Source organism: Hetaerina americana, unplaced genomic scaffold, assembly GCF_022747635.1.
Source record: "Hetaerina americana unplaced genomic scaffold, ioHetAmer1.1.p SCAF_11, whole genome shotgun sequence".
Classification (NCBI taxonomy): domain Eukaryota; kingdom Metazoa; phylum Arthropoda; class Insecta; order Odonata; family Calopterygidae; genus Hetaerina; species Hetaerina americana.
Window position 1 is genome coordinate 28,268,576 of NW_027286181.1, and position 15,316 is coordinate 28,283,891.

Genomic DNA, 15,316 nt, shown 5'->3' on the forward strand with positions numbered 1-15,316 from the left:
TCGGTGTATTTTCTTAAATCACAGGAAAAAAATAATTTTTCTAAACAACTTGTGTGGTCTACATTTTGAACTCATTACTTTCAATTGAAATTTAACAAATATGAGTGACAATATAGTGGGAGAACTCTAAAACTGGTCAAGTTTTAAGTGTAAACATGTGAAGGTGGGCTTTCTTGTCATAATTTAGGATTCACTAGTTTATAGTTTTCCAGGCAAAGTGTAAAGGAAAATTACCTATGAATAATGAAAAAGGGATCTGACCAAATTGAATAACTTCAGGCATGATGTGGTGGAAGTCGAACATAATGAATATCTGATCGAAGCACTTTTCCACTTGATAAATTTTTTTTAATTTTACTACCGGGTTTCGATGTATTACATCATCATCTGATGATGATGATGATCTGATTACATTTCACCTGATGATGATGTAATACATCGAAACCTGGTAGTAAAATAAAAAAAAAATTTATCAAGTGGAAAAGTGCTTTGATCAATTATTGTATGTTATTGCATTGCTTAAATTACATAGGATTGACCAAGAAATAAATCAAAAATCCCCTAATTAAATGAAAATGTTTCAATAATATGTATGAGTTCATGTCATAGGCAAAGCAATCAATACAGGATGTGCAGGACCTAAGCAAGAAGGTCACCCATCAGCAATGAAGGCTAACACAAAATATCCAGTGAATTCATCACTCACAACTGAGATGCATTGACTCCAATATTTAAAAAGCAGGGTGTGAGGGGGGAGAAACTGAATTGAGAAGGGGAGACTAGTGAATTCATAACCAAATAAATAGGTATTGCTAACTCTATCTAATTTTAGTGCACTATATAAGTTGAGCAGGTTTCCGGCCATAAACAATAAATAGTTAACATTATAATTTAATAAAAATGTAAAATATATGCAATATTTACACTATACAAATATGAAAACATTATGAACCCCATTAATAACTAACAAATGCGGCATTAAAAAAGAAATATCAAATAGTGAACCGTGCCATTCTACTATCTGTAGGATTTAATTCAATGATCATGTCTCTCAAGAGAAGTTCCACATGTGAGGTCAGGTAAGGCGATATGTCTATCCAATTCTGTGGATCTTTTGAATCATGAGCTGCAGTTAAGGCCTGTAATCAAAAGAAAATATTTACAATAATCAATGAAAGCATGATATTCTAACACAAAAAGTATTCCAAATTAGATCACAGATTGAGATCTAAAAGCTGTCCGGCTTAAATAAAGATCATGAAAATTATAAAATGATCTGATCTATTTCAGTTCATCTCATTACCATTAAAACTAGTCTACTGGTCATGGTAAATTTTTTATGGTGCCAGGAAATCATACAATTATATCATATATTTCTATGCCCCACCTTACATGACAATAAATATGGTAAAATCTATTGCAAAAAAATCACATACACTTTGAAATAGAGGATCATAAAATAACATGATATACATACCGCTAAAAGACTTTTCATCTGTTCCCCATTCTCTGGAAAGAGTTGTGATATGACGTAATGCTGAAAGTACATAATAAAATGTTATTTATATAATTTATATGAATAACTATGAACATTTTGGAGGAATAGTTTGAAAAAAGCTACCAGGCTACAATAAAAATACAATATTAATGAAAGTAATTTAAGCTCCCATCACTGGGGCACCAAATAAATTATCCAATTCAACAGTTGTCATATTACTCCCGGTCAAATTAAGCTCTTGGCATACAGACATTATAGTCATTTCACAGGATAATATTATCTTTGCTCCACAAGAGTTCTTAGGTACTCATTTCTAAACATTAATTTCAATTAGGATAGCGTAATACCTGTATGTTCTTAATCTCGGGATATGTTTAAATTAACATCCCGACAGTCTAAAAAGATACCAAAAACATGTGTCTGCCTTATGCTGAAGATAAAGTATGCTATCAGTTAATAGTATATGTGTAGCTTTTCAATGGTGGAAGAGAGAATAAGACTAGTAGGAGGGGTTATCATAAACTTTAAATTATTACTAAAAAATAATTGAGATAGAACTTAATTTTTGCTATTCTTAAGAACACAAAGCCATAATTCCAAGTTTTACATTTCTTGACCTTCCAAAGGCCGCCATGATAGTAGAACTCAGCAGATTGCTATACATAAAAGTATCAGGCTTAACTTTGTGGAATTCTTTCATGATGAGGGTGAAAAAAGAAACTTGACACTTCCACATAAAGATTTAATACTTCACACGACCCTGGTTTCAATGCTGCGCATCATTATCAGTTGACATACATGAAAAACTTTCCAACTAAAATGGGAGGAAGGTAGGGGGAGTAACAGAGAGGGGGTAAGTTGAGTACTGCTGCAGCAACCTGAATTGTTTCAGCACCCACCATATTCCCCAGATTTGGCTCCCAATGACTATTTTATTTCCAAAACAGAAAATATGGCTCAGCGGAAAACTATTCACATTGAACAAAAGAGCTCATCACCGACACAAATGCTTATTTTGAGAACCTTCCAAAATCCTACTTTTTAGATGGCTTAAAAAGTTGGAGAAATGCTGGGAAAACTGTATTGAGCTAAAAGAAGATTGTTTAAAAAAAATTACCCAAAATAATTTGATTTTTTTCAATTTTTACCTATGGTTTTATTGAACAACTCATGTACACGTACAACTCCATACGTTCTTTTTATGCATGCTCATAGTTTTTAAATGTACCTGTAATATGTATTTTTCTTTCTGTCCGATGACTACAATGCCTAAATGATATGTATCGTCAGTGTAAAATAAAAATATCATTATTATTATTATTAAGATGTATCCAGCATAGCTCACTTACTGATGAACTTCCAGGTCACCTATGCTTTCTAAATTCAACAAGTATGTTGGTATTGACTTACAAATGACTAAATCAATTAAAAATTTTGGTAAATTGGACCAAGTTCAAACCCAGAAAACATTTACCACCCTGTCAGAGAAGCATGGTAATTGGTGGAAATCTAAATGCAAGACATTTTTAAAAATGAATATTAAATAAGAGAAAATCAACCCATGAGACTTCCAGACAAGAGATTTTTGCTTCGAGGATTATTGCACTGTATTTAAATGACATTACATGCTTAGAAGTTGAGCAAATAAACGAAAATATTCTGGATTTTATAGCCTCATAGCCTTACAGTTTGTCCTTTGGATAAGACAAACAGTTATCAACCCAAATGTCATAATTAAGGGCAGAGCTCACCCAATGCTTAGCCCAAAGGCATGTGAAATTCACACATCACGGTAATTGAGCTAGTTCCTTTCCCTGGGCCACCTAACATTTCCCAGGTAGCTGAAAAATCATACAGCTTGGGTGCAGCTGAGGGTGCCCATGCCTGAGTATTGAACCCAGGCCCTCTGATCAGTAGTCCAATGCTTTACCCCCTCAAATATGTTAACACAAAAAACCATCACCAATAGTCTAATTTATCGGTTTATTAACATACCAGGTCCTTTCGTGTAGCACTAAATTCTTCATGGACTCTTTCAAGTAGTTTTGCAGCTCTATTGCTCTCCTCTTCATCAGTAGCTAATCTCTTTTGTGCACCAATTACAGCTTTTTCTAGTGAATTCTTTTGTAACTGAAGTCTGAAAAGCACAAATCACTCAAGTATTATGATATATGATTTTTAATTTATAAATGAGACCTATAATACGGAACAGGTTATGGTAGGCCAAGAGGCATGTAAATTGAAAAGAAAGCAAAGGCAATGATCTGTTGTGAAAGAAAATGAGCGACCCAAACATTTAGCTGGAAAATAGTACACATACCTACCCAAAAAAATATTTTTCCTTGAAATTCTGAGGATTGCCAGTTTTACAGAATTGGTAAATGCGCACCATTGAATAAGAATATCAACTATAGAACAATAATGTTTTCTTGACTGTTACATGGCCACATCACTATTGAAAGGTCTTCTTAAAGTAAAAAAAATGATTAAACTAATTATTAATTTTTAAAGCATCATCGGAATTCTGCACAACAATAAAGAAATAAAGAGCATAAATGAAAAAGAAACACTTTGTTTCAATCCACCACTTTAAAGTGGTGGATTATGGTGGTGTAAAGTGGTGGATTGAAACAAAGTGTTTCTTTTTCATTTATTAAAATGAACTTCCACAAAGTTGAGGCTGAAACTATTGAACTAAATAAAGAGCATATAATATTTTAAGTCTTTACATCCTGCTTAATGGAGCATTGAAAAAAGCAAAAGCAATTTAAAATTTAATTTGATTTTCAAGTTTAGTGGATACCTACTTACATATGTATATATGTAAAATTCAAAAATTGAGGCTGGTAATTTGCAAAAGTGCATAAATAAAAGTAAAAGTATGATACAAACATTTGCTTTTTAACATATAGTTTATCGCAAACAAATTTTTACAGCAACACTGATATATTAGGCATGGGCATATGATCTATCACAACTATGCAATAAACTTCTTGTAGAAAAACAAGAGCATTTTTACTTTTGTTGATCGCAGAACTGTCAGTCATCATCCAACAAACATGATAAAGCCGAGTCACTGTAGTGAAAATAGAGCAAGGAGAGGTGTAAAATCACCAGTCATCAACAGTTTAGTCTAGAGCAAGCAAAAATGTAATACACCAACTCCAGGTGATTAAGCCAGAGCAGTGGCTCCTCTCCTGTTTTATCAAGCTTTGCCCTCTTTTAACTAGGCTATTTACAAATTCACCAAAAACAGTACATATTTCCAAAATTTCAAAGAAATGTGGATAATGCCACGACAGTTACTTTGATGAAGTCATCCGCAGATTTAAACTTAAATGCAGGGGGTTTTAAACCCTGGAGTAAACGGAGGAAAAACTTCATTGGGCATTAGCCGATCTTTATGGGATAGCAGGTGTTTTCTGACCTCAGGAGAATTGCCAGTCTGTAAATATGGCTTAAATGAAGTCCACCATGGCCATTTCAAATGAACAGAAGTTTAATGGGGACAGGAGAGAGAGAGAGAGGGGGGGGGTGTGTGTGGGAAGGGGAGTGAGGAGGGAAATTTATTGCACAAGTAGCTATTTATAAATTGATGAAAATACAATTGCCGGAATTAGCCAGTATGGAAACACTGTAGATTCTGGATGTAATGGACCTTCTTTAAGATGAAAGAGCAATCAGAAAAAAATTCTTTTCCTGATGGTAGTCGGCATCAAAATGGAGGTAACTTCTATTCTTTTTTGCACACCATTTCCATTTTCTCCCACACCCACCTTTCCCTTCTATGTTGCTTCTCATCCATTCTGATTCAATCACATAGTCCTCTTCCCCCCTCCCTATAACGTCACCCAAATACTTGAAAAACACATCACTCATTATTTTTAAAGAAAATTCACTGTTATCAATGGGAAACTTACATCAAACAATATCAATGCCATCAACAACATATCAACGATAAACCACTATAAACATAATACTCTAAATTCCAAAGATACCAAAGATAAGATAAAGATATAATACTCTAAAATTTGTTGTCACCGGTGTAACTTAACGGAATTTGCATGACATATTGAAATGAAATTTTTGACTTTGCAATTCCACGCACTTTATTTTAAACGGGACCCAGGTTTCAAAATTGAATGATATCATCAGGTCACCTGATGACGGCGTTCAACGTAAAAACCTGGGCCATGTTTTTAAATAAAGTGTGTGAAATTAAAAAGTCAATTTCATTTCATTTCAATAAACATACTCTAACATGAACAAAGACTTCACTTGCCCAAATTAAGAGTCCACTACATAATGTGCAAAGGTCCTAAAAGCATCCAACCTATAACCGACACAATACACCAATATTTAGGTACAATTAAAATGCTACCATTAGGAGCCTACCCATTTAGCAATGCTGACAAGGGTAAACAAAGGCAAGCCTAGCAGTAACCTGAATATAATAATCAAATATGAACAACAACAAGAATCTTCAACCATCATAAGGCACAGAGCTACACTAACATCATTTCAAAGAAGACCCACTTCATCCAGAATCTAAGGTCCTTACCTGCGGTCCATTTCCAGCAATTTCATCTTCAATGGGTACCTAAGTGGTGCTCTTTGTGCACTATCTTGTCTTTCCTTTTCCCAACTCAATTGCCTTCCACCTCACCTCTTTTCCCCCTTATTTATCTGCTCATTTAAAATGGACATGGTCAACTTCATTCTACTCAAGTTGAAGTAGAAGAAATTTTGGATGATGTCGACCTAAGCTGGCTCTTCCTTTCAAGCGCTACAGAAATAAAACAGACTATATAGTCAGTTGCTTTTGCTGCAAAAGGATTATATTTTTTATTTGATCAAAATGAATTATAAACAAATAATAAGTTCATACAGGGTCTGTTCCGAAAGTAATGCAATTATTTTTTAAAAAGTAATTTATTGAACAGATTTGCACAAATACTTATCATTCTTCAAAGTACTGTCCTTGGGACTCGACACATTTTTTCCAGCGACTCTGCCATTACCAGAACGCGCCCTGGAAGGCATCTTCGGGGACCTCTCGCAAGGTCTTCATCACGGCTGATTGGATCTCTTCTATTGACAAAAAACGAGTTCCTTTCAGGGCTGCCTTAATCAGAGGGAACAAAAAGAAGTCTGCTGGGGTGACGTCAGGACTATAAGGAGGGTGCAGTGGCATTGGCACCTGATATTTGTGAAGGAACTCGCGGACTCGTCGTGCGTTGTGGCAAATACCTTGGGCACGAGCTTGGCGCACACCTTTCTTATCCCTAAATCTTCAGTAACAATGCAAAACATAAAAGTAGAGGGCAAGTTCAGTTCATTGGCAACCATCTTGATACTCAATCGACGGTCCAACAATTGTCGAACACGAGCCACATTGTTGGTTCTGCTGGTTGACGGCCGCCCTGAGCATTGTTCATCGTGAACCTCTTCCTGGCCCTCCTTAAAGGCCTTTAAACATCTTGAAACTTGTGAGTAGGACAGAGCAGAGTCCCCGTAAGCCTCACGAATCCTTTTGTTTGTCTCCTCAAGAGATTTTTTCAGTTTAGCACAAAATTTTGTTATCACATAATGGTGCTCGATGGTCGATTCCATTTTTTTAGCGACATGATTTATAATAACTGATGCCCTGCCACTTCCACAGCTTGGAGAGCACTGAGACCGGTTTGGTGGCAAAGCTTAGCGTCCCCTCCGTCACCTATTCCTAGTGTTTTGATCCCACTCTGACCAATAGGAGCGGCATGGGAAATTCAATTGCATTACTTTCGGAAGGCACCCGGTAGTTCAACGCTAATAACACCAGAAAATTAATTCATACAGTGAAATAGCTGTAGCAGGTTTATTTAAAAAATTCTCCTCAACATTACAAGGTTAGGTTATGACATTTCATGCATGATACTGTAACAGAACACATGACTTTGAATCGCTTCTATGCACTTAAAGCAATATTTGCCAAGAATTATTTACGTAAATAATTATATGATGGTGCCAATATAATGGTAATGTAGAATTCCCAGAGCAACTTTAACAGAAAACTGTAAGGAGTCCTTTAAAGTGACAAAAGTTAATACAAAAAACGATAGAATTTCACCACAAAAATAGCACATGGCAATACCACCAGGATTCAAACCTAGATCTCCTAATTCAAAGTTATGCATAGCAGTCAGTATTTCAAGTGAGAGTTTATATTGGAAATTTCTCCGTCTGAATTGTCTCCCAAGGGACTAGAATGAAATCGAAACATAAATTCACTGGCAATAATTAAAACTGAATCCAATTGTAATCTCCCCTGTCTAATTGGAAGCTCATAAAATCAAATCAAAATGGGGAAAAACCAAAAAAAGAATCAAATAATTAAGGTAAGTATTCTGATATTAATTAAAATGATTAAGTTTTGAGTAAGTAAGTAAGTAAGTATTTGTAAGTTTGAGTAAGTACATAAGTATTTAAATTACAATTACCAGTGTTTATTTCACTTGTTTGCAGCTTAGAAGTGCACACCTTTTCAATTCATGCTATTTCCCATAGAATTACATAAATTGCTTATAATTTTCCTGTTAAATAATATGGCAAAAATATGTTTGGATAATTCCATGTGTGGGCACTTACAATCTAATTCTGTCCCGGAATCCCTTTTCCTGCTGGACATTCTTCTCGTTTATAAGCTTCATGCTTTCTATTTCTTCTGTTAATTTCAGGAAGTAGCTTTGAATTGCATGATCTTTAGACCTGGGAAAAACTAAAAAGGGTACAAGATAAGACCTGTCTACATGAAAACATTAATCATGACACACATATATATATGTGTATGTATACTATATACATATATAAACCATAAACACAGTAATCAACCCGAAGGTCGGTTTTTAGTAGATGATGGTAGAGATCACCCAGTACTAAGCCCTATACGGCGTGTGAAATTCACACATCAGGGTAAGGGGGCCAGTTCCTATCCCTGTGCCGGTTATGGTTTCCCAGGAAGACCTGGTACCCGAAAAATTACTTAAGTTTGGGTGGAGCTGCAGGTGCCCAGAGTGCCTTGCCTGGGAATCGAACCCAGGACCCTCCAGTCAGCAGTCCAACGCTGCATCAACATATATATATACACATATATATATATATACATATATATATACATATATATATACATATATATATATGCATATATACATATATATATATGCATATATACATATATATATGTATAAATGTATATATATATATATACACATATATATATATATATATATATACATATATATATGTATAAATGTATATATATATATATATATATATATATATATATATATATATATATATATATATATATATATATATATATATATATATAACGATTGTCCGGAAAAACTCATACGAGCGGCACAATAATGGGCTGACACAACATAACACAAATAGAAAAGAATAGACACATATAAAAGAACACTTACACAGTAAATTGTTCGAGCTTTCGGCCCTCTTAGGGGCCTTCTTCAAGAGAGACTGAAAATATGCTATGGATCAGGAGAGGGGAAAGAGTTATGGGCGTGGAGGGGAGGTGTGGAGGGAATGCTGGGAGGGAAATTAAATATGGCGGTTAAGGGTGGGAATTTTGAAGGAACGGAAGGATAGTATGTAGGCGGATTCACGAGTTCTCACCTCTATGTTGGTAGCTGAATCAGGTAGGGATTCTAGGATGCTGAGGGAAAAACACTGGTCGAATGAAAGGTTGTGGGAATTGGCGTGTGAAGGGATAGGAAGAGAAGAGAGTGAGGCAGAATTACAGGAGTACCGGTGATTATTCATTCGGATGGATAAGGGGGTAATGCATTCACCTATGTAGAAGGAAGTGCAATGTTTGCATGATAAAAGATAAATAATATTTTTTGAGAGGCAATTAGCGTGGGAACGAGGTGGGGGGGCTATGAGGGGATGTAGGGAGAGGGGAGTAGGCATAATAAGAGGACAGGTTTTACATCGGGGGCGGTTGCAAGTTGGGGAAATATTGGGAAATTTGTCACGGGGGGGCGCCAAAGGGTTGGTGGATCTCAGAAGGTTTTTGAGATTGGCGGGTCGTCTGTATGCGATAGATGGGCATTGGGGTAGTAAGGATGAGGTCGCGTCATTGTCATGTAAAATTGGAAACAGTTCTTTAAGGAGGGTTTTCAGTCTGTGTGATCCGGGGTAATAGGTGGTGCAAAGGTTGAGTCCTGCGTCAGATGTGGGCTTGTTATTGTGTGGTGTGTGTGGTCGGGTGGAACGGTGGATTTTATTTCGTAGCAACTTTTCTGGGTAACCGCGTTTGAGGAGTGCAAGGTGTAGATTGGCAAGGTATTTGTTGAGAGTGGCTGTGGTGTTGCAAATTCGGTGTCCGCGGATAGAGAGAGAGTTAGGAATTGAGCGTTTCGTGTGTTGAGGATGACAGCTTGTGTGGTGTAGGTATTTCTGATGGTTAGTGGCTTTGATGTGTACTGAAGTAGTGAATTTGTTGTTTTGAAGTGAGATGTCTGTGTCAAGAAAGGTGATGGTGGAGTCTGAAATGGAAGAGGTGAATTTAACCGTGATATATATATATATATATATATATATATATATATATATATATATATATATATATATATATATATATATATATATATATATATATATATATAACTCTTTGAAAAGTTAAGCTCAGTACATATTAGAAGGCGTGCAACCATTGTGCGACCGAATACAAAGACAGGGTGATAGGCCCATCATTGGGATTGGGTGGGAGAAAGGGGGGGGGGGAGAGAGAGGGAGAGGAATGGGGAGAAGGAACATGGGTACACTGGGATATGATTTAATAGCATACAAAACTAGAACCTAGAGGTGACCATTAAATTTCAGTCAACTTGTTTTTAAAGTAAAAGTTTGGGTGCCTACAGGTATCTCAAAATTTTAAATGATTCGGAAGTCAATTCAAAAACCTTTTTCACACAAAATTGGGGTTAATGCTATGAAGCATTAGAAAAAAAATGACTTCTTGTCCTCAATGATAAAGCACCTTTGGCGTTCATTCACTCTGATTGAGAACTTTCCCTCCATCGGCTCACGTGAATGCTGTTATACTTATCACATTGCAACCTCCAAACCCAACTTTTTCATGTTGAGTCAATCTTGTTTTGGAATCAAAAAGTAATTTCCCTAAGGCAACAGGGTTGTACAAATAAATGTCATTATTCTCTCTCAGTATCCATCTGGCCATATTGTACATTAGGCAGTAAACCAAGAATAATTTTTGCCAGCTATGGGATTTATTATAGGGCATTCTTGAGGACACAAGTTAAAAGGCTTCTGACTTTACAGCTTAGTTTCTGATGAAGTGCTTCATATACTCAATTGATACTGAATCCATTACATTAAAAAAATAGATAAATGATAAAAAATCCAACAGGAAAGAGAAAACTATTCAGAGAGTTCATTTTTATTCTATTTATTAGAGTGTTAAACACATTCATTTAGTGTGTCTCGTACAATTCCAGGTTATTCCATGAGGGAAATTTTCAACAGTAAATATGATGATAGGAATGATTTTAAAATGAGACATGAATGGAGAGGAAAAAGAAAATTTAATGGACAACTGTCATTTAATAGAAATGAATGCATTGCAATGCATGAATTGCATTTCAGCGAGCCTTCTTCTAGTTAGAAATTGAAAAAAATAAAATTATCAAAGACCTCATGATCTACTAGAGTTCATGCTTTTTGGAAAGGATGACTAAAAGCATCTCATTTTACTTTTCCACATCCCTCTCCTCTCTTAATCTCCTTCATGATTTTTATCTTCTTTATACAACATACAAACACTGATAACGATAAATGAGCTAAACCAACTTCTTCATTTTATATTTTTGTTCCCCACATATTTGAGTTTCTCTTTAAGCAACTATTGAAATCTTCCGAAGTGCATCTGCACATTGAGATTTCTTTTACTCCACTTTTTCCCTGACGGATTGCAAATCAGAAATGCTCAGAATTTAAAACTGCTTTACATTTACTTCCAAATTAAAAAGATGATCTTTGTATTCAGATTATGACATTAATGGCCTGGAAATTGCTAATTTTACTAGGAGACGGTCCTAAACAAATGTATATACACCAGGAAAATTTCTAATGCATAGTTAACTTATGAGAATTCAAGGTAGCATTTAAAATTCCTGTTAAAGAAGGGAATGGATATAGGTTGACCAATGAACTTGACAAAAGAAATTATTCTGAATTTTTGAGCAAGTTTCAGCTTTCACTTTTAATAATATGTCCAATTCGAGTGACCAAAGATGGTGCAACTCCCTACATAAGCTTCCAAACTTTTTTGATCGCGCTTGAGCAACGTTTACTATTAGCGGGCGAATGCCAACATTTGACGACTGTATAATAAAAATCACACGTATCATAGGTAAGCGTTAGAAACACATCGTTTTCAAATTCTAACTTTATCCATCATAGTAAAGCCACATCTCAACCTTTCCAGATCGCACCCAAGCATTTGCCAACAGCACTATTTGAAAGCAAAGGGCAATTTATTAAACCAAATGTGCATATATTTAACGCATTGACAGAGCATGAATGGATGCCAAACACTATAAATTATTTACCTGGGCCAATAGTATCAATGATGCATGCCAATCTCCCGCAGACCTGGTGCAATTCCTTATCCAAAGTGGCTAATAGATCCGATTCATAAGAGGTTTCCATCTCCTCATCTGAGCAATCACTGTGAGCATCAATATTAATGGCATTGTTTGCTGCAGACAAGCTAACGTTATGAGCCGTCTTCTCAATTTCATGCAATTCATTTACCAGGTCATGGCATATTTGTTGAACTCTGTTGGACATTTGGGTCGGCTGACGTGACATTTCTGAAAGTAAATTTTTATAAACGTTCAAATGTATGTCGATAAAAAGTATGCAACCGCAGTAATCGTCGCCTATATATCACACTACTGAGTGACGAGTTCATAAATACGTCATAGTTCACAAACATGCCTACGTATTGAAATAAGGGGCAAAAAAATGAAATACTTTTCATATTCATTTCAAAAGAAAAGGGAAGCGAATTCTATGACTTTGTTTAACAACATAACCGAAATATTACGTTCAAACGGAGCCGTTTTACAACACATATTTGTTGTGCCATCAACCGGAAAATATTTAACTTTACAAAGGAGTGATATATTTTAGATTAACTCTACCTACCTTAAGTTACCTTAAATATACCTCAACAGCAACAAAAATGCATAACCGTCCAAAAGTTTACGCGGCAAATTCACAACGTTGCCATGTATTTCATCCCCCAATCACAGTCATGCATCTTCAATGAATGGGGTTGTTCGACATTCTGGAAGATGTCTCTAAGGTCGCCTCAACTTTCGAATGCCTTACCGCCAACTTCGATTTGGTTTTCGTGTGTCTTATTTGGAGTCGTTTCGAATCTACATTGTTTGTAACTAAATGGAATTCATGCAACATTGAAAATCCATTAGCGTACAAGTAGATGAAAACTATTATTAAAAATTCAGTGAGTGCCGAATGGCGTAATATATCGTGAATTCCCTTGGAGATAGCTGTTTTTTCTTACAACGGACTCTTGTCAGCTCGTGTGGTATGTGCCATACAGGTGGTATGTCTTCGGGCCCTATACCTACTGGCCAGCTACCCGCGATTGCGGTGTCAAGAATTCCCCCCCCCCCTCCCAGGTCCCTGGCTAGACACATAAAACTGACTGGCCCGTACACCCAATGGTATATGGGAAAAATGAGTGGGAAGTAATCCATGATTGAACTCCTCAAACGCATTGCCCAGATGATCTAGGCCCTCGTATCAACGCAGAAGTGAGCTAGAGTTAGTCGGAAACCCACTGTTTTCCAGCTGAATCAGAGAAACTAGATTGCCCAGGACACCATTGTCATAATAAATATCTTGCAAGGCAATAATACACATTATGAAGATGCAAATCTATGGTTAACATTTCTTCCTCTTAAGGGAACTCTTTTTATTCTCATTCGGCTTGGTAACGGAATGTACCTACAGCTAACTCTGGCTGATATAGCAATAAAAATGTCTGAAGAAATATTAGTTCTGTGTAAACTGTTTGCCTCCTTGAACACATTTTCAAGTACAATAATTACTCAAATTGTTTGGAGAGATATGATATATTGTATGGGTACACAAAAAATATGCACAAACCTTGGAATAAGACTTAGTGTAAGTTGTGTTCATCCACACTGAAGTGTATCATTAAATCCATGTGGTAAGTTGAATGTTAGGCATGAAATACCCATTCATAGATTAGATGAGAAATACAGCCTATCTCATTTATGATGCGCAGAACAATGCCGCACTATTTTGACCTACGTAATACCACAAGATGCCTAGTTTGTGGCAAATACCATCTCCAAATTTAGAGATATGGAAATCCTTTCAAGATGGATTGAGTTCACATGGTTTTTAAAGTAGTCGCCAGCGTTGAGCACCACAGTTTGACTCAAGCAAGCCCGAGTTTATGATTACTATCGTTTATGGAGCTATTGTTATTAACAGGCAATCTACTAAAGCTACATCATCATTCTAATTTCAAACATTTGAGCTTTTTGTAGAAATGAATTACTATTGTACCTCATATTAAAAATTAATATTATAACGGAAAACTGTACCTTTGTTCTTTGAAACAAACCTAAACTAATCAGCACACTTGCAGCTTAAATAAAAAGGTGAGCTCTCACTCATTCTCAGAAGAGGCTGTTTCAAAATTTCAAGACAAATCTTCCAACACTGAAACTATGACAAGTTTTTGTGTGAAAAAATTCTATATACATTAAATTTTAACCTCAAAGATGCTAACAGTAGAGCTAAAAACGGGCTATTTTGATAAATACTGAGAATTAATAATTAAGGATCCAGATCCCTATCATAAAAGCTGGCTATGCTTTTAATGCCTTTACCTCTCCTTTGTTAAGTCCCCCTGTCATACAGGAATCTTTATCTAGTTCCACCAGTCCCTCTGCAAGCTCAGAAATTCACATCAACAATTGCCATATGCTATGTTCTTTTTGCACAAGCACAGCTTGTTACAATTTAGCAGCAACACCTTATTACTTACCCTTTTACTGATCTTGATCTTCGATTAGAGTTTCCTTAAAAATAAAACAATCATGAACAGATCTGACGTTTCAAAGTGATAAATTGGCAAACCCCAAGGACATTTTCTGAGGAGGGGATCAGTGAGAATGACAATATTTACGAGATCTGGTCAGTTTCTCTTAAGATAACAATTAAATAAATCCTGAACAATCATTGCTCCATGATAACACATTTACATTTAGTAGGAAATGCTCATAGAAATTATATAAGTTTTCAAGTCCAAAAGGCTTATAGTTGGGGTATAGGAAAAGCATTGTAATATGGACAATTTTGGCAGAAAGCATCATAAATCTTCATGAGGTTGTGGCTACATACTCTTTTTCTTTCTCAGGAATCCTACCTGAAATCATAATTGGAGATGATGATGATACCAATGCTTTAAATAAAGAGTTAGCAAATTCACTTCCACGATATTCTCTAAAATTTCTCCTGAAATACACATCTGTTTGTGGTACTTCCATAAATATTCGAGGCAATAAAATGTGACAGGTCTGAATTAAATGCTTCTCCATTTAGAAATGCAATGAGAATTTAATACATTGAGTCAAACAACCCATCAATTACAACCTTGGTATCCGCATATTACGTTGACCTCTGTACTAAATTCGTTTTCATGGTGCCACCAGTTTAGTTCCTGAA

At 35.8% G+C, this 15,316-nt stretch overlaps 1 protein-coding gene across 1 annotated transcript; it reads right to left on the reverse strand.

Annotated features, from left to right (window-relative positions):
* Nucleotides 1-958: 958 nt before the first annotated feature.
* On the reverse strand, nucleotides 959-12,373 carry LOC139701108 (uncharacterized). The gene is made up of 5 exons (XM_071599684.1): nucleotides 12,133-12,373; nucleotides 8,126-8,255; nucleotides 3,494-3,635; nucleotides 1,478-1,537; nucleotides 959-1,139 (listed from the first exon to the last, which is right to left on the reverse strand). The coding sequence occupies exons 1-5, from the start codon at nucleotides 12,371-12,373 to the stop codon at nucleotides 993-995; spliced, it is 720 nt and encodes a 239-aa protein (XP_071455785.1). The 3' UTR covers nucleotides 959-992.
* Between the last annotated feature and the right edge of the window lie 2,943 nt (nucleotides 12,374-15,316).